Source organism: Zea mays, chromosome 10 (genome assembly GCF_902167145.1).
Source record: "Zea mays cultivar B73 chromosome 10, Zm-B73-REFERENCE-NAM-5.0, whole genome shotgun sequence".
NCBI classification, from domain to species: domain Eukaryota; kingdom Viridiplantae; phylum Streptophyta; class Magnoliopsida; order Poales; family Poaceae; genus Zea; species Zea mays.
In genome coordinates, this window is record NC_050105.1 from 87,036,681 (window position 1) to 87,056,335 (window position 19,655).

Sequence of the window (19,655 nt, forward strand, 5' to 3'; positions counted from 1 at the left end):
TCGAGGCATGCAGCTCCCTGAATCTTGCTGTTTTGTTTCTGAACTGCTTGCTGATCACATCGAGCTCGAGGGATTACAATGCTGAGAGGCACGAAAACGTAGCATATATATACTTGTCACTTGTGGGTGTTATTGGTTTATTTGTTTTCACAAGAATTATGGGTAGCTAGCCATGAATATATGTGAAGATGTAAAATGTTGCTTAACATGTATGACAGGTACGGCTGCGACGTGTCTGACTGACCATCGCTCCTGAATCCACACGGTGTCGTCTTGTTGAAGGCTGCATCTACATGCATGCTCTCCGCCCATACCCCAGGTCCCACCATCCCAGAGAGAGAGAGAGAGAGAGAGAGAGAGAGAGAGAGAGAGAGAGAGATAGAGAGAGAGATAGAGAAATGGACCATGATCAGTACCTTCTTCAGCATGGGCAGTCCGTGTTGGATCCGCATGAAGACGACGACGACGATGGCGCTTGCTTCAACTCTATCTACGTCTACGTACGTGTGCATGTCATCGTATTATATGGCTTCAGAGTTTGGAGCTAGCACTCCCAGTTCGACGGGCATTATGCTATACCAGCTCGATCTTGTGAGAGAGAACGTGTAGATCTGACGACTTCTGACGCCGTGCACTTCCATTAATCACTGATTTTAATTAAGAGCATTGCACATATCTTAATCAATGTAACTTAAACATCTCTCGCTCTTCATATAAACACTACACGCATATCAAATGCCGTCTTCAGCTACTATCTTTTATATTTATATATATACAGTTACTTAAATAATCTCTCTCTTTCTCTCATGCATGCACACAGACATACATGCTCTATCTAAGGTACTTTTTGGTTCACATAATTGTAACGCGATGGATAATCGATAACGTTAAACCATTTTTGTTTAAATACAACGTACTTAGATACCACACTATAAACGGATAGCGGCCTATTCAAATTTACTCGTGTTGTCACTTGAATTGAATCATTACCGTTGTTATTTACGTTACAGTTCACAAACTGTAACCAAATAGCACCTGTAAGTGTTTTTGTTACTGCCTACTGGAGTAACGTGAATTACGAACTCAATCAAGACAAAAGGAGAGGGGGGAAAAGGACAGAGATTCTCTCTTGATGGCCACCTCATGTGACAGTGTCAGTCTAAAAGGCTTTGGGACTTGGGAGAGCCACTGCCCACTTGTCCGTTAGTTGCTAAGTTCAAAGTGGCACTCCATACCAGCGCGCAGCATCATTCAGATATCCCACCACTACTCCTTGTTTCTAGTATAAATAAATGTGCATCCAAGTCACTGATGAGGAGCAACAAGCTGGAGTAGCTAGCAACTCGAGGGATGAAGACTAGATGATGATAGGCTTTCTCCTTCTGTGCCACTCATAAAACTGCTAGCTAGCTAGCACCTTGTTGCCAAGCAATGCAAGATCTCTCTGCTGAGATCGATCTGAATACCTAAAATATCTATCCGACCGGTCATCATCTCGATCTAAAGCAGGTGATCTTCATTTCCCATGCATGCTTGTTCCTTACCAAAACTTGTTTCTTCCAATTCTTTATCATATGGTAGTGCTTTCTACCTCTATCTTTCTCATGCATATTTAACTACTCTCCACATAGCTCTCAAAGCTATTGTGTTACTGTGAGTTCTCAAGCTAGCTAGCTAGCTTCTACGTACCTAGGGAGTAGGCACTCCTGGTCCTTATTACTTTCTCCTCAATATGATCCCTTACTCCTGACATGTGTATATATCTATCTCGTTGTTTGGGAACTAGTACTTTTCTTGCCTTTCTGCAGATTTCTGATCCCAAGCTTGTTGGCTAACATGGCGAATGATGATGACCCTGTGGACGGCGAAAACCCTAGATCTTTTACCGCATCAATGTACGCAAGCCTGTTGATTAGTATCATTCGATTAAGAGTGGAGAGACGGAGCAAAGAAATACTGTTCACACTCACACATACAATAATTGCTTTGAATTTAACATCGATCTTTATTATTTGTAGGATAACAAGATGGCAAAAACATTCGACGTGGTTTCAGCGCACGGCCATCAGCTCAAAATGGCGACCTTCCTCTTCTACGCAAACAAAACTATCATCAAAGCTTCGCACACAAGCTTGCAGGGGTCACAGTATCATCCTAGCCTATGAACCGGTGTTATCCTAATTGAGCTTTTCTTTTCGTCAAAACATCCTTGACCCCTCTTCCCTAGAGGTTGGCTCTTACCTCCGTTTTTCTGGTTTCTCGTGCCAGAATTAACGTTCTTGACCTTGTAAGGCCCTCCTTCTATGTCTACATCCTCCTCGCACCTGATGTTTCTTTCTTTCTTGTTACATGCGGGATCAGTCTCATCATTGCCATGTTTGCCAGACTCCCGCGTCTACCTACTTTCTGCTCCATTCTATCCCTCCTGAGCTAGTTGTTGATCCCATGTAATAATAACCATGTTTGGTTGATATAAAAAAATGTTAGTTTTGTTTGGTGGCGTTGAAATTATTTCTAATTTATAGTAAGAGTAGTTCAGTTTGTGTTATCTCCCTATGGATGCTATGCAATGCATGGACACACATATGCAAACGTTTGTTGCTCATTTATTTTTTATTAAATGTCCTCAAGTTTTTAGGAAGAGAGACGTATCATATACTAAACAATGACCTATGAACAAATTTTAGCTAGCCACAATTGTTTTAAAGAATAGAAAGAGGTCTCCATCTTATCCTCATTAGGGGTGGGCATTCGGTCTATTCGGATATTCAGTTTGGCCTATTCGCATAATTTGAAATTTTGGGTTCTAAAAAGTGGGGTTTTCAAAATAATGTTAGGAATCGAAGCCGAATAGACCGACAATTTCGGCCCAACTTATTCGGTCCACCGAATAGACCAAATAATAGAGAGACTAGTGTCTTTTATTAAAATATATGCAATGAATAATTAAATAGAAATACTATTATAATCACAAATGACTATAGAAATAGTGTATGGACATATATGTACTATCATTAAAATGGCATCATAAATTTTAGTTAATAGTATCATCGCATACCGAGAGCTTTTCAATATTTCGGGTTGTTCGGTTGATTCGGGTAGTTTTAAAGGCTAGGAACCACGGACCCTAACCTATACCCTAAAATAAAAACACATGTAGGAACCGAACCCAAACCCACCTGAACAATTCAGTCTACTCGGCAGGGGCGGATCTAGGCCATTTTTATGGTGTCATGTGACACCAATGGATTTTATTAATCTCCATTAAAATGTATATTTGATGGCACTTAAATGAGTTAATGATACTATAACTTAATGAAGATGACACCAATGATTATTTTGTCTAGATCCACTCCTGCTACTCGGGTTGGGTCTTCGGTTTTAAAATGTCAATCCCTGATCCTCATTGAAGATGATCAGAGCTCCTTATTATAACTCAACGCATTGGAAGAAAAGGATAAGAACATGTAGATAGGTTTTAGACGGTGGGATTCGAGGCTCGGTCAATATAACATGTGTTTTCCTCTTGCTGTATAAATGGGGAGAGAGCTAGCAGGGCTAACGTTTAATTAAGGGGTCGATTCTAAGTCAATTGAATTCTAATTAACATAAAGGCGGATTAGGCTAGATGAAGAAGGTGATGGAAGCTTGTAGATCTCGATCCTCTGTTATATGTGAGTCTGTAATTTTCTTCATCTTAATTTGTGTTAAATGAATCGATCTATCGTCGTTGAGTAGGAGACTAGGAGGAGGACATGCATGCATGCATGTATCCTGATGGTGGAAAAATCGACAGCCGACTATTGGCACTTTCGATCGAGATCGTCGTACGTAAAATAATACTGATCATTCGTGTACGTAAAAATGCTGATAATACAGTTTTTGTCTTAGTACTGTGTAACACTGCACATAAATGTACAGTCTAGTACACGTATTACTAGGCATCGCAGAGACGATCATTTTGTGTACGTACAAGCTAACCACTGTAGAGATCGCGAGAGTGATCGATGGTACAGTAACAGTAGTGCCGCTACGTGACTCCGTACCTCTTGTCCAGTCATTCTATCATGAGCGTACGTGTAACTTGGAGCGTAGTAGCAAGCAAGTGTCCATACATGCATGTGATGTGACTGGTGCGAGATGGGCCTTCCGTTCGGCTAGTTACTTGACCTTCCCAGCCGAAATAAATGTCCCTGGGGACGGACAAGTGCGTCGTGGGCCGAGTGGGCTACGAGCTCGGCCCGGCATCGGTTTGTTTCCACACCCTTCCGCAGTTTCCGGTTTCGGTAAATGAAATTTCCCATTCCTGCCAACTGTCTATCTGATGAATTTTAAAAAAATACAGTGGTTGGCGTGTACTCCCTCCGTAAAAAAAAACAAAACGAAACAAGCTTCGAAAATTGTACCAGGTCAAAATATATCAAGCCGGGCTAACCTTATGTTGGTTTCTTAGTCTCTTAATTAGTACATAAATTGATAAATACGTATTTTAGTTTCTGTATTTAGTAATTTATGGACTAAAAATTAGTCACTGAAAACTAAACACCCCGTACACTCGATCGTATCTAACCTTACAAAATTAGCCCACAGCAGGCAACAGCACGTCTCCTCTGGAGTCTGGACACGGTGGACTAGGGAGGGCTTTGCCTCATGCCTAGCTTATCCGGTCGCCGACGTCACACTGCTGGCCGGCCGCCCACACGTCGACGCGAGGACCGGAGCCTGAGACCATGCACGACCGCGTCGTCCAGCTGGCCTAAGCGCCACGTCACCACTTGCTGCTGCTGGGGCCTGGCAGTGGCGGCGTGGATGGATCCCCCACGTTTATAGTGCGAGGAATATGAAAGAAAGCCGGAATGTTTCTTTATTGGTTTTTTTGTTTTGTTTTCTTGTGAGAAACGTCTCTTAGATCTCTGCTTTATCCGGAATTATATTACCTACCGATCGAACTTGTGAGGTCACTCTAGCTCATTGAGGTCTCATGTCCCAAACTCCTATATATTAGAAAACCGGCCGTATACACTGGCTTCATCCTCAGCATTAACTAGTTTCACTCGTATATCAGCCTTCTCGTTAAATACTTGTTCATATCCATAACTTAAGTGTCAACTATTTTATAAGGCTATCTCCAAAACTTTACTCATTCTCATCCTCTATTTCAAATTACTGTAGGGGCCTAACCTACAATATTTATGATTGAAAAAAAAGTATATGGTGTTAAACGATAGGGATACAACCTTTATTTCGGTTCAAGCCATACTATAAAGGGAACATGATACATGTAACTTGACCTAGGTGGGTCTAGTTTTGCGTGTGACGGTGCACACTTGTGAAAGTTAGTGTTAGATAAATCCAAGAGAGCCTACAAAAAGTTTATAACAATCTAACTCGAAAAGTGGGTGAAACGAATGAGTTAGTCAGCTTGCAGCAGGACCAGACATGTTTGGTGTTTCACCGGACAAAACACCAGATAAAAAGAGTGTGCTGTAGTATCTGAGAGCTACACTGGCGTGTTTCATATGCACCAGTTATGATGTAACGCACAGACAAAAAAGAGCTTGCAGAGGTGGACTCATGTAGTTTTATATACTCACCAACATATCCAATGCAACGCCGAATATGGTACTTAAAAGCATGTGAGTTGTGCCTTTGAAAGTTGTGGAAAAACCAAATGTAAGAATTTGGGGGAAGATGGTATTAGCCAGGGGCCGACGTAGCCAGGATTTTTTTTATAGAGAGGGACATAAACAATATTTAATAGATTATATGCAGTATATATATACATGAATGTTTGATTTCAGTTTAACCTACTAGACTACAACACGCTTTTATCAAACACACACACAAACAAAAAAAACAACCAACATTTATTGAATCACAACCACTGATTTTATATACTTATATATCCATATGTTTGTACAAGGCCCCTGCTAGCCTCCCTTTATATATGCTATGCCACTGGTCGGAGTTAGGTAGCTAGACATCGTCGTACATAATACTCCCACTGTTGTAGTTGTTTTGTCTCTGGTCCAACGAAGGAATTAAGCAGGTTTCAACGTACACGAGCATAGCATGCATGTACAGTCTGGCGCTCGCTCGGTGGGATCTCTCCGGTTCACCGACGCCGCGCGCGCCAGCACGGCGCCGTTGACTAGGAACTTGTCTCACTTTGTGGGTACGGTGCCAATGGAAACCATTGGACTAACCTAGCAGCCACTATAGCAGGCAGGCAGGCATATAGCCATGGCATTATATTGTTAACAAACCATATATATCCGATGAAAGCCGAGTTTGAGACGCAAAGTTAATCAAGCATGGTCGAACGCATTCCCCCGGCCGCCGTAATAGTAATAAGAAACCATATCCGAACCAATCATATGCGTGCAGCGCATGTCTCTAGAAGATTTGAGGGTCTTCATCCTGTGCGTCGTACGTGCTTGTCCTACATGCACGTATGACGTATCTTAATTCTTAATCCTATATATACAGTTTATTATATCCACTAGGTTTTCCTACAAGTCCATTGCCGAGAGCTCTAGCGCGCTCCAATACCCATCTATTGTTTTTTTTTTTTTTGAAAAAATTCTAACCTCTTTTGACCTATGAAAATTGCATAGACGATTGACAACATAACGAGTTTGAACTCATTGTGAAAATGCTCTTGTCTATAGTATATATATATATATATATATATATATAGCTAAAACTTATATAAGTTAAGAGGTTATAAGGCCTTGTTCGTTTACCATATAGATTATATAATCCAACTTATATAAGTTAAGAGACAAACAAACGACACAAATTATTGGGATGAATTATATAATCTAGGTACCCAGAATATAATAATATATAAGTATGACATTATGTGTTTATTTAGATTATTTTTTACCCTGTGACCTTAAAACTTGGTGAATATTTACCCACCAAATAAGATTATATAAACTACATTATATAATCTATATAAAGTAAGCTTATATATCTTAGAGTGAAACAAACAGGCCCTAAAACATGCATCCCTTATTTACCACCTAATAAGCTCATATCATGTCATTGTCACTATCCATAAATTAATTTTAAGTGGTAGAAGTCTTCAACATTCTTAGTAAACACACCTTTGAACACACTTGAGCATACCTCAACAGGACAAGTATGGCCACTCAATTGGAATTGGATACTCTTTTGATGTAGTTTCTTATTTATCAAAGAGCAAGGTTCAAGCTTCCTTACACTAGTAGAAAAAAAGGTCTAAGTCTGTGGTGGGTTATAATTTTTATTTGCGGATTCTGTTATCAATCGTCTGTACTATTTCTAGTGGCAGCTTCTTAATAAAACTGCCACTAGAAATCATGGATTTTTAGTGAACCGCCTGTAGAAATATGATTTCTACTGGCAGTTTTGTTAAGAAATCGTCATTAGAAATCAATTTTATCCTTAATTTTTTAAGTTTTTCAAATGACCGCGTATGAAAAAATTGTTGAAACAAAAGTTACAGATCTCTAAAAGTTATGAAACTTTGTAGTTGGTAACTTTTTCATTTGAAATCATTTGGGCTCTTAAAACTACATTTGAATTTATTAAATTCAAAATGTATTTTTTTGCAAACGACTCGGATGGAAAAAGTACTAAAATAAAAGTTGTAGAACTTCAAAAGTTATTCAATTTTGTGGTTGACGAGTTTGAATTTGTTTGAAGCCTCATATAACTAATTTACATTCGGTTTGTTGTAATACGGGACAACAAAACTCTCATTTAGATACAAGACATACCATAGGTGGAGTGGTAGAGGATGCTACACGCAAGGGTGAGGTTATTGGGGTTCCAATCCCACTTCGCGTAGCATGCAAAAAATAGTCATGATTTGCGACTTTGATGGAGGCGGGCGGGCTAGGTCACCTAATAAAAATATTTTTTTATATTTTCAAACCCATTTTTACGTTTTCTGAAAAAGATTTCTATTGTCGGTTTTATTACATCGACCACCCGCAAAAAATAATTTTCACTGGTGGTTCTCAGTTATCTGCCTGTAAAAAAGATTATTTTTACTGGTCTCTATCACTAACGGTTCTGAAAAACGCCACTACATTTACCACCGCCTAGTTAATGCACACGCACACCGAGCAGTAGCAGCTAGCAACCATGTAGCCCACGGCACCCGTTCCTCAATCAGATATCCATCTCTGCCACCTCTTTCGTTACCAAGCCGCAGATTTGATATTGTTTACCATCTATGCCTTTTGGTGATGACTAGTAATAGGAGTAATACTAACATCTAGATGCTTATATGCTTGTTCAGCCAATTACTTTGGCATAGGATGGATTACGGTTTAAACTCTTCAAACTACCATGAATGCAAATTATTTGTAACTATCTTAATACCATGTTTGTTTAACCTCTAAATTATATAATCCAACTTAAATAAGTTAAAAGACAAACAAACAACACAAATTATTAGGTGAATTATATAATCTAGATGCCTAAGTTATAATAACCCATAAGTAGATGTAGATTATTAGGTGCTTATATAATCCATAAGCTAGATTATGTAATTTTAGAAGAAAACCTTAGTTTATATATGTATACATGTTTCGGGATGGTCATCATGCTAACATAGAACAATGCAATCTAGCTATGAACAATATATATAGCTTGTTTGCTGATGTGAGTGTGCCCTTGTCTTGTACTACATTCTTGAATATTTGTCGGCCGTATGTATAAGTTTATCTTTAAACTAAAACACGAAAAAGAAGTATGTGTTTTTTTGGTCTCCGACAACATTTCACATGTATGCCGTATGATGCATGCATTATAATTCTTCTTCACCTGTGCCTCCATGTGTCGTCTCTTTCACTCAGTGACTTGCTTGTCGACTACTCCTAGCTAGCTGCATGCGTGGTGATGATGATATGCATCAGCAGGTGAGCTCAGCGTGCACGGCTGCTCTAAGCTAAGGTCGTCCAGGCTCCAGAGGCCGCCCTCGAAATACCCTATCCCAAAGTCCTGCAGCTGCAGGCCGATCATGGACATGGAGCTGCAGTCCTCGTGAGGGCCGCCGGTAGCGGTGGTGGCGAGAAGCTCTGACCAAGTCGTCCCGGCAAACACGTCGTCGTCACCGGCGGCGTCACTCGGCGTTGGCCCGGTTCTTGCATCGGCGCCGCAGTGGTGCAGGACGCCTTGTTGGTCGTCTGTCGTCGGGGTCGCCGTGGCCGCCGAGGTGTAAGCGTAAGCTGCAGCATAATGCGACGCGTCGTCCGCCGTGAGCGACGACGACGGCCGCAGCGCGCTGGACGCGTCGTCGGGGCTCAGGGCCGTGGCCGTCGCCGCCGTCGGGCCTGCCGGCTCGCTGTAGTATTGGTGGTGGTGGTGAGCTTCGCTCGCCGCCGGCACGCCGTGGTGGGCGCTTCCCTGTTGCTGCAGCAAGTGTTGGCGGCCGTCGTCGTAGTAGTTATAACACGCGGGCGGCGCGCTGGCCGTGGTGGTGGCCGGAGCCTGTACGCCGCCGCATCTGGCGTCGGCCTGGGCGCGCTCCAGGAGGCGCGGCATCCAGACGTGGCGCACGATGTGGCGGAAGTGGGCGCTGTTGACGTCGCAGCGGAGTTGTTTGGCGTGCTTCTGCACGCGGGTGCGCCAGTAGTTCTTGATCTCGTTGTCGGTGCGCCCAGGAAGGTGCTGCGCGATCTTGGACCACCGGTTGCCCCAGCGCGAGTGCAGGTCCAGGATCAGCAGCTGCTCCTCGGCGGTGATGTTGCCCCGCCGCACGTTGGGCCGCAGGTAATTGAGCCACCGCAGGCGGCAGCTCTTGCCGGTGCGCTTCAGGCCCGCGGAGAGGGCGAGCGAGTTCCACCGGCCCTCGCCGTGGGCGGCGATGTAGTTGACGAGGAGGATGTCCTCCTCCGCCGTCCAGGGGCCCCTCCGGAGGTCGGCGGCGCCGGCCTCGTCGTCGTCGCTGCTGCCTGCTGCGACGACGGCTGGTGGAGCGGCGGCGGCGGTGGGCGCGGACGACGTCGCGGAGCTCCCGGCGGGGCTCATGGCCGCCAGCACCTGGTCCATGTCCTCATCGAAGCCCACCATGGCCATGGCCATGTCCATGTCCATATCCATGTTAGAGCAGTGGTGGATCGGATCAGATTCTGAGTGAGCTCGAATCAGCTGCGGTGGAGAAACGCAAGAAAATGGGATGGACGACGACGATGCCGATGTGTACTGAGAGCTGAGACTGAGACGTTGTTGATGGAGGCGGATCGAGACAGGCGACGACGAGACCGGGAGGAGGAGGAGGAGGGGTTTATATAGTTCGAGCCGCGTGAGGAGGACGGAGCGCGTGTCGCCGTACTAAACAATTCCACCGGGGTCCCGGGCTGGGCAAGGAAAAACAGGTTGCGAGCTCTGACCGTTGACGACAACGACGACGAGCCCCCATCAGCTGCTGACTCCGGTCGGCGGTCGCCACCACCACAAAGTTTGGTTGCGTTGCGTCGTACTCCTGTGATCCTGTCGTGTCCTGACTCCTCTCCGTCTTATCTTTGCTTCTCTTTCTTTCAGGATGCAGCTTCGTCTATCTTATTACTAATAATATTTATAATTCGAATAAGATATAGCATAAAACATATTTTATAATTAATCTAATTATACTTATTTAGTCTATAAATATACTAGTACTTTTAGATTTAATTAAATTTTAAAAATATTTAATTTCTCGTGAGAAACGGTCACACCCTTTAATTTTACTAATGGAGGAGAGGGTATTATGATTTTCAAAGCATAGATCTAAAAGCTTTGTTTTAGAGACTCCGGCTATCTTGAGAAGGTTACACAACCTCATCTCTTATTTTAAATTTTACACCATAAACAATACAGTCTATAATGCAGAACTTTGTTTTACACGGCCATATGCACGATCTACCTGCTGGTCATAGTTTTAATAAAAACGATTGCAATAATTGCTCTATAAATAGAACCCGACCACCTTTATAAGTACCATGTAGTCAGATGAAGATGAGCAAGCCATTGATGGATGCACACTGCTACTGTTGGCGCCTTTCCAGCCAATTACTAACAGTGCCCAGGGCCTGCACGCGACATGCACGACCATAGGGCCTCTTTGATGGTTCACGGGCCGAGATGGTTGGACTGTCGAGCTTCAGGAAGAATCTAGATCCTGCCTCCCGAGAAGGACCTCGTCACCAAGGAGGGATTCTAGGGTTGCTTTCAGATCGGTAGACTACCCAAAGCGCCTTGAGTCGATGTAGAATCGAAGAGGGTGAAGATTAGGGTCAGGAAACTACAACTACAACTAGTACTAAAACTAGATCTACTCTAAGGATAGAGAAGAAAATAAAGTATACCTAGTTTTTGGATCTATTGATTGTCTTCCAATCGGTTGTACTCCTTTATATTTATACGAGGAGGTCTGGACCCTTTCGTAGGTGAAGTCCAACAAATTACCGCAAGAAATCCGATAAAACTCGCAAGAAATCAAGACTCCAGCTCGAACTAATCTAATCTCATACTATTTGGGTTAACAAGACACAAACCATCAAGGATACTGTATCGGACCGTCCATGGAACCTGCCAAAATAGGTGTTCAACAGCTACATCTCTAATTTTTTAAAGCACGAGTTTCGTGCGTCAAGCGTGAAGCGTCTCCCCAGCTTCTTGCCTACCAGCGGGTCGTTATCCATAGATGGGCCGTGAGAAACCACCTAAACCCAACACGACAGAGCGTAGGCATATCCCTCTCTCACGCTTCTCGTCTACCAATGGACTGTTATCCCACGAATGGGTCGTGAGAAACCACCCAAGCCTGACATGATAGAAAGCCGCATGTATCGTCACATAGTATCATCTCGCTAGATGAAGGATGAGCAACCGAGCGATCTATAAAAAAAGGTGTTGGTATTTTTTTTCAACTTATACCTTTTCTTGGCCTTTTCGTTGGGATAAAGTGTAATATTTGTTCTTATCAATTTAGGGCGTATTTGAGATGACTCTGCTCCACCCCAGAGCAGATCTACTCCAAAAACTCTAGGTGGAGCAGCTCTGCTCCAGAGTTTAGATTGTTTCTCACAACCTGTGGCAGTGGCGGGTAAATAAGTGCAAACTCCATGACTCGGTTGTTTTTTTTTTGAGTTTTTGGAGCAGCAAAAGAGGTAGTGCAAAAAATTATACTGTAGCTTCAAAAACTTCATATAGTTTACAACTTTGGAGTTATGGTGTTTGACATGCCCTGACCAGCTCCTCCTTGAAGTTTTGTGCACCCTATGTGAGCACATAAATTATTTTAATCAATTATTAATCCGTTTTACACGCGACGGAAACTCCGTTCTCTGCTACCACTATTATTCAAACGATACGCACGTTTGTTACGAGTAATTTGTGCACACATGATCGAAACTCCGACCCCCCACGATAACAGTAATTTCGCATGTAGAGCGCGTACGTACGTACGTCGTCTCCTCCGGCCGGTGCATGGTATCGTACGGCCAAGTTTGTACTGCATTCCCATGCATGTGACAGCTAGCGTAAGCATATGCTGCCAAATACGTACTCCTCGGTGTGTATCTAGGCTTCTCGTGTGGGGCACAATAATGGTCACTTGTCGGGAGCTGAGCAAGCTGGGGAACATGCACATGCATGCATGTCCTCCGATTATTCGGCCAACACAGCGACGACTATATATATATATAGGCGTGTCCGTACGTGAGGCCAAATCATTGGCAATATATAATGGCATTGATTATATACTGACCTGGTCACGTACTCCTTCCTTCCTTCCTGATCGAGCATGTGTGTGAAACACGTGGGAGCGTACGTACATGCACGTAAGATCACAGCAAAGACCAGCCGAAACAAACAAAAATCAGTAAAGCATGGTTCCGTTCGCTAAGCATATGGATGCATTCAGGTTGGCACTACTAAATTAACGCCCTGTTTGTTTCAGATTATAATCTCTCTAGATTATATAATTCAGCGCAAATAATCCAACAGGTAAACAAACATCTAGATTATAGGTTCAGATTATATAATCTAAAGCCCAAATTATGATAATCTCATAATCTCCTCAAGAGTAGCTTATTTGAGATTATTTTGGTAAAAGACCCACTACCCATGATTATGTAAATAGAAATTACAATATATGCCATCATTATTTCCTCACCTCAAATAAACAAACAAGGGTACTGCTGTCTTTATGAATAATCTAAATTTGTATAATCTAGACTACCAAACAACTACATGTAGATTATAATATATCTAGATTATAATCTAGATTATATAATTTAGATTATAATTCAGATTATATAATCTATAAGCTGAAACAAACAGGGTGGGATCTCAGAATAATTAATGGGTGCCACTAGTTAGTTAGTAAGCTAGCCCATCACCCTTTTCACATCTTGGAGATATATAGATAGATGCAGCCGGCAAACTAGCTAAACCATTAGCCAACCTCTACTCTAAGATTTGTTGGAAAAGAATGAGTAGCCCGTAAAATTGAGGAAATAAAAGAAAGAATAACGCAGTTTAAGTAAAATAGATTTTAAGAAAGGACTGCAAAGAAACAACCCACCTCCAAAATGTATATATGAGAGTTATTGAGATCTATGGACAGAATGAAGGTGAAAGTAATTAACCCAGTCTTCTCTATATATATACTATTTGGTTTTCTATTGCCAAATGGAGGGGACAAAATAGGCTTCATCGCCGGTAACTTGTGTACTTCGGCTCAGTATGAAACTGAAAGATGAAAGGCACACAAATTAAAGAACATTCCTTCGGATGGACCCATATGCATATGTACTGTCTGCAACAAGCAGGCTAGCTTATACATTGAACCTTATACATTGAACATTCCTCCACCAAAATAAATGCTTTTTTGCACGCATATGGTGCAGCTGCCAACTCTGTGGGCCATATGGGTTCGTCAAACTAAACTACTTGCAAATGATTAATCATGCGAGTTGCACGCTTGCAGCAGCCACCTTGACTAAGCTGCTGACCCATGACCCATTCAATTCGTTCTCAAACGTAGTACGACGCCGAAGGAAACTAAAAGCTAGCCTTTATTAATTTGCAATGTGGTTTTAATCCTCCACTACACGATCGATTTTCCTTCCCATCTTGTTTTTATACAATATTTTGACCAGTCGTACGTACGTATATATGATTAAATTATTTCCATGCATGTCGTGTGTTGTTGGTGCACTGGATTCAACTCATCAGCTGGCCGCCTGCACTGCTGCTAGCTAGCTGCATGCTTTGATCCAGGCTAATACCTCGTTGACCAGTGTCGTCGGATGGTACAATCCAATTTAAAGACCATTAGTTAGATATTTTTCACGCTCTACTAGTGTTTTTCAAGTCAGCCTTAAGTTTGACTCGATGAGCGTTTGTTCTAGATGCTTTGATTTGACCTACTAGAGATTAAAATCTTGCTGATGGCGGCACGCATGAGAGAGAGAGAGAGAGACAAACTGGGTGTTGTGGTGTTAGGATTCTGAAGACTACTAGTAGAGAGGCTTATTAAGTACAGGCGGGAACAGAAGTACGACTTTGGTTTCTCTACTGTGTTCATGCATAAAATGCCATGCGTGTTAGGCCACACACATTATGAAAATCTAGAGGTCTACTTTGCCGCATACTCTCCAGTATATACTTTAGCTAGCTACTAGCTACTACCAGACAGTTTGAAACGTAGTTAGAAGTGGCACCATCCAAATGATGACAAACATGCTGTTCTCAAGATGCATGGTGTTAGTATGCGTTTACAGTTTTGGTCAAATTAAAGCAGTACTGGACACTACGGGAAAAAACGTCGGCCTGAACGTCGGGCCAACGTTCTTAACCTAGATAAGAACGTCGGTTTCTTAGGATCGACACACTTAACATTAAATATGTATGCTAAGAGTTAAGAACAAAGCAATATAAAAAGTGTTAAATTTTAAAGTCCTTCGTCCTTTGAGATATTATTTTCCTTCGGATATAATGAATTCCGGATAAAGGTTGTGAAGGAAAAAACCTTCGTAAGCACAATAAATGATGAAGAAGAATTCATATGCAAGATATGAAAAATAACATAATCACTTAAACATTATTATCAACTTATTTTTATTTGCATCACTATATTAACAATAACAAATTAGAAATGTACTTTCGGTTTGAAGGAAAGCAAGGTTACAAGCGTGATGCGAAAAGCGAATGCCAAGTCAGCGTGAACAGTATGGGAGTACTGTTCATCTATTTATAGGCAAGGGACGCAGCAAATGTAAAATTACATTCATGCCCTTTACATCTGCTAATAACTCTATAGTAATTCTTCGAGGTCTAATTTGCCTTTTCATTTTTAAGTCGGTTCCCCTTTTATGCTGCCATGCCGAAGCTTTCCTGCGCACAGCTTCGTGATTACCTTGTCCTTCGTCATAATCACCTTTCGTCTCGCTCAAGCTTCGTCCTAACCATACTCTGTATGCTCATGATCCGAATCCGAAGATACCTGTTCACATATTTCACTTGGAAAACATTGTCAAATTATGTTTTTGAGGACCTTCGGAAGCCGAAGGCCCCCAACAGTAGCCCCTCGCAATATTAATTTGTTAGAGTGATAAATTCAGATTGCGACATGGACGAAGGCCTTAAGCCGAAGATCCGAAAAACACCTTCCCTTTGCTAGAATAGCAACAGTCATTGACAAGCGGGACCCTCCAGTTTTCAACGCACTAGGCGTATAAATAAGAGCTCACCACGAGTCCATTTGGCACGTTTTCTTGCCATCTGCTCTTGCTTACTCAGTTTTTAGCTCTTGCGCACCAACACTTGCTTGGCTTTTTAAAATTTTTAAGCTTCGGTTCTGAGAGAAGTTTTTCAGTATTTTTGAAGATGTCCGAAGACAAGAAAGCTGCCGCCGAGATGAAGCTGAGCCTTTCTGAAGAGAAGAATCTTGGTTTTCTTGAATTAATGGCAAAAACAAATACAGAGAAGATTACTAGGGAGATTTTGGAAGGCTTATCTGAAGATATTGGTGATAGTAACATTTATGATGTGGAAAGTGGTGGAGAAGACTCTGAAGATCGTCCCTGGCGACCAAGTCATACAGTTTTTGGAAAATCAACTATTAAACAAAATCATCTTGATAATATGAGGGGAAGATATTTTCGGGACATGTCTATTGTAAGGGTTGATGACGGAGAGAGGACCATGCCTACTCCCGAAGAGAATGAAGTTGTGGTTTTCCGAAGCTTTTTAAAGGCTGGGCTTCAGTTTCCATTAAGCAAATTTTTGGTTGAGGTTTTGAAGATTTATCAAGGCTACTTACATCAGATTACGCCCGAAGCAATCTTAAGAATGGGAATCTTTGTCTGGGTCGTGAGGAGCCAGGGCTTGGAGCCAAATGCGAAAAGCTTCTGCAGTATGCATGAGTTATTGTATGAGACGAAACCATGGGGTAAGGAGCAATATCACAACAATTTTGGCTGTTATAGCTTCGGTGTCCGCTCTGGGTCAAGTTGTCCCGTGCCAACTTTTTGGAAGAGATGGCCTGGGGACTGGATGAAGAAATGGTTCTATGTGAAGAACAACTTGAAAACGCGAAAAGATATTAAAGATATTTATACGCCCTATCTGGCAGCGCTTCGGCCTTCGGAAACCGAAGGTGGAAATTGACGAAGCAACCGAAGAATGCCAGAGGGCCTTTGGCGTGGTTTGCTCTTTCATCGGGACAAGGGATTTGATTCAAGAACACATTGCCTTCAGAGTATGGCCACTTGCAGAAAATTGGGAAATGCCGAAGGAACCCGTCAGCGAACCTAACGAAGGTGGACTAGTTAGATTAAAATTCACCTTCAAATATGGAGATAAGTTCGTCGAGCCAGATGATGACTGGCTGAAAAGTATTGAGGCCATAAGCGATGAGCTGCTTAGGCCATACTCGAAGGCAGAAGATACCGCACTGTCCGCAGCCTTCGGAAGCCGGAAGAAGAAAAGACTCAACCGAGTATTTGATGCCATTGGGTTTGTGTATCCTGACTACCGTTACCCAACACGGGGTCAAAAAAGGAAATATACGGCTTCTGCGAAGGAAGTTGCTTCAGCCGCTCCTAGTGAGCCAGCGCCAAAGAGGAAAAAGATAAAGGTTCTTACGCACCAGCCACGCTATATTGAACCGGCCACAGTGCCCGAGTTTGTCGGTGAATCCTCTTCGGCCCCCAAAGCCAAGGAGCCGACTCCCCTGCCGAATATTGAAGAGCCGGTCATAATGTCGGAGATAGAGAAAATAGGAGAACCAAAGGCTAAAGAAACAAGGACATCTGAAATTTTAAGTCCTTCAGCAAAAGTCAAAGTACCAAAAAGCCAAAAGGGTCCAGCATTGACCCCCAAAAGAAAAAGAATGGTTAATGTACTGGATGTATTGGAGACAATAAAGTCTTCAAGCACTACTCCGAAGAAAATTGCCGAAACTCCCGAAGTGCAAATCGAAGCCTTTGGTGCCGAAGCTTCAAAGCACCAAGCTGAGACTGAAGCTGGGCCTTCAGAGCTCGCCAAGGTGAAATCCTTGGAAACAAAAGAAACAGAAGCAGTAGAACAAATTTTGGCTGAAGAAACTGGCACTGCCGCCCCCGAAGCATTTTCCGAAGCTTTCAATTATATTTTACGACATGCTTCGGGGAAAGAGTTGACTGAAAAAGAAAAGCAAGAGGCTCAGTTCTATGCCCAAAAACTGAAATATCCAAAGGGGGCGTTGATATTCAACGGCAGCGGAGAAGAAGACTTCTTGTATTGTCTCCCTGACAGAAAGGAGATTTCTGTCTGTCGGGAGATGAGCAAGAGCTTCGGATTCCCAACATTAGAAGACGGGCTCTCGGTATTGTCAAAAAACGATCTGGCCAACAGCTTGGCGTACAATAGTTTAAAGGTGAAAAAATGAGATCTTCGTATTATTTCTTGAAACCAAAATTTTTCATTTGCTTAAACTTATTAACATATTTTTTGCAGGGCCTTATACTTAGCAATGCCCTCAGGGCACAAAAAGATGTCGAAAATGAAGGGTGTATTATGGCCTTGAGCAACCTTCGTTCCGAAGTAATTGAACTAAGGAACGAAGGTCTCGAAAAAGATAAAATATTGCATCCGTTGTTGAATAAAATAAAAGAAGACGAAGCTATTTTCAAAGCTCAAGCTGAGGCTCAAAAGCGCGAAATTGAGGATCTTCGGAAACAGCTGGCCAGAGCTAAATAAAAATGCACACTTGAAGAAACAAAACGAGAAATTAGTGAACAATGGGCCAATCATTTAGGAAAGAACGTTGAAGAGCTTCGTGCATTCAAGAAAAGGTGTTATGAAAAATCTATAGAATGTGTTAAGAAAATAAGAACCAGCTTCGCCAGCGTTGGCGCATTCTCAAGTGAGGAAAACTTCATAAGGGGTGACCCCGAAGGCCCAATTGGATGGATCAGCCACAAAGCTGAAGCTTTTGAAGAAGTTTTGAATATCCGTGGAGACATATGTGCCTTTTTGGGTGCCAGGGGTATTGCCACTATTTTGGAGAGGAAAGGCTGTGACCATGTGAAATCCTTGGTAAAATCTGAAGCCGCCTTATCTTCTGAAGATATAAAAGACCCCTCGGCTCAAGCGAGCTTGGTCGGTGGAAAATTTTTCACCGACATCTGGGACAATGGTGGCCGGGAGATGGCCCAAGAAATTATACGAAAAAGCGAGAAAGGTATTCATGACGCTAGGAAAGTAGCAGAGGCCGCTGAGAAAAGTGCGGATCTCGAAGGGCAAATAGGTATTGACTAGTAGTTTTTGGCTCTTTGTTGTAATTTTTTGATTTCGAACTTGTTTACACTTTGTAACACAACCGCACTTTCTCCTCCCTTAGAGCCTGCCGAGCCATCAGCGGGCCCTCACATGAAGGGGGACGACGAAATTAGAAAAATGGCCGAAGCTATCATGGATAAAGTTGTTGATCGACTACTAAACGAAGCTGCAGAAGTAGTTCTAAGGGAAGATTAGATGTTATTGTAAAAACATTTGGAATGTAATACTTGTTGAACAACATGCGTAATATCTTGTAACTTTGAATGTAATATATAATCTATTTATGGTTCAATTCTTTTCGATGCATGAAACTTTACATACATACCGTTTTTTGAGCCTTCGGCGAAAAAACACCTTCCCTTCTTTTCATGCTTCGTAAATAATATCTGTATTTTCATAAAACATCCAATCTTCATAACATCAGTAACCAATAGATCTTTGCATTTTGGAGTTTGACGAAGGTATGCTTGTTCGATAATTATTCTTGTGCCTTGGCACTATTTCTTCGAAACAATCTTCGAATATCAACATTGAACCCCCTTCTTGCGTCATTGATGCAATATGATGTATGATGTTATGCTATGCAAATGATGTGATGATGTAATGTTATGCAAAATGATATTTGCCGAAGATCGACATTTATTTTTCACTGTAAGCCTCCCTTAGGAGCTTCTTCGCCTTTTACTTCAGCGGAATCAGCGTTTATTTTTCGCTGTAAGCCTCCCTTAGGAGCTTCTTCGCCTTTTACTTTCAGCGGTATCAGCATTTATTTTTCGCTGTAAGCCTCCCTTAGGAGCTTCTTCGCCTTTTACTTTCAGCGGTATCAGCGTTTATTTTTCGCTGTAAGC

At 42.3% G+C, this 19,655-nt stretch overlaps 2 protein-coding genes across 5 annotated transcripts; one reads left to right on the forward strand and one right to left on the reverse strand.

The window, feature by feature from the left end:
- Positions 1-1,230: 1,230 nt before the first annotated feature.
- On the forward strand, positions 1,231-2,547 carry LOC100381935 (uncharacterized). 4 transcript variants are annotated; one of them, XM_023301151.2, is made up of 3 exons: positions 1,247-1,509; positions 1,809-1,895; positions 2,019-2,541. In XM_023301151.2, the coding sequence occupies exons 2-3, from the start codon at positions 1,837-1,839 to the stop codon at positions 2,179-2,181; spliced, it is 222 nt and encodes a 73-aa protein (XP_023156919.1). In that variant the 5' UTR covers positions 1,247-1,509; positions 1,809-1,836; the 3' UTR covers positions 2,182-2,541. The 4 variants fall into 4 exon arrangements, with proteins under 4 accessions (XP_035818998.1, XP_023156919.1, NP_001343906.1 ...); XM_035963105.1 differs by having other exon boundaries at positions 1,231-1,509; positions 1,809-2,538; NM_001356977.1 differs by having other exon boundaries at positions 1,323-1,895; positions 2,019-2,505.
- Positions 2,548-8,693: 6,146 nt separating this feature from the next.
- Positions 8,694-10,239, reverse strand: LOC103641342 (transcription factor MYB2). The gene has a single exon (XM_008664697.4). The coding sequence runs from the start codon at positions 10,096-10,098 to the stop codon at positions 8,878-8,880; it is 1,221 nt and encodes a 406-aa protein (XP_008662919.1). The 5' UTR covers positions 10,099-10,239; the 3' UTR covers positions 8,694-8,877.
- Positions 10,240-19,655: the final 9,416 nt, after the last annotated feature.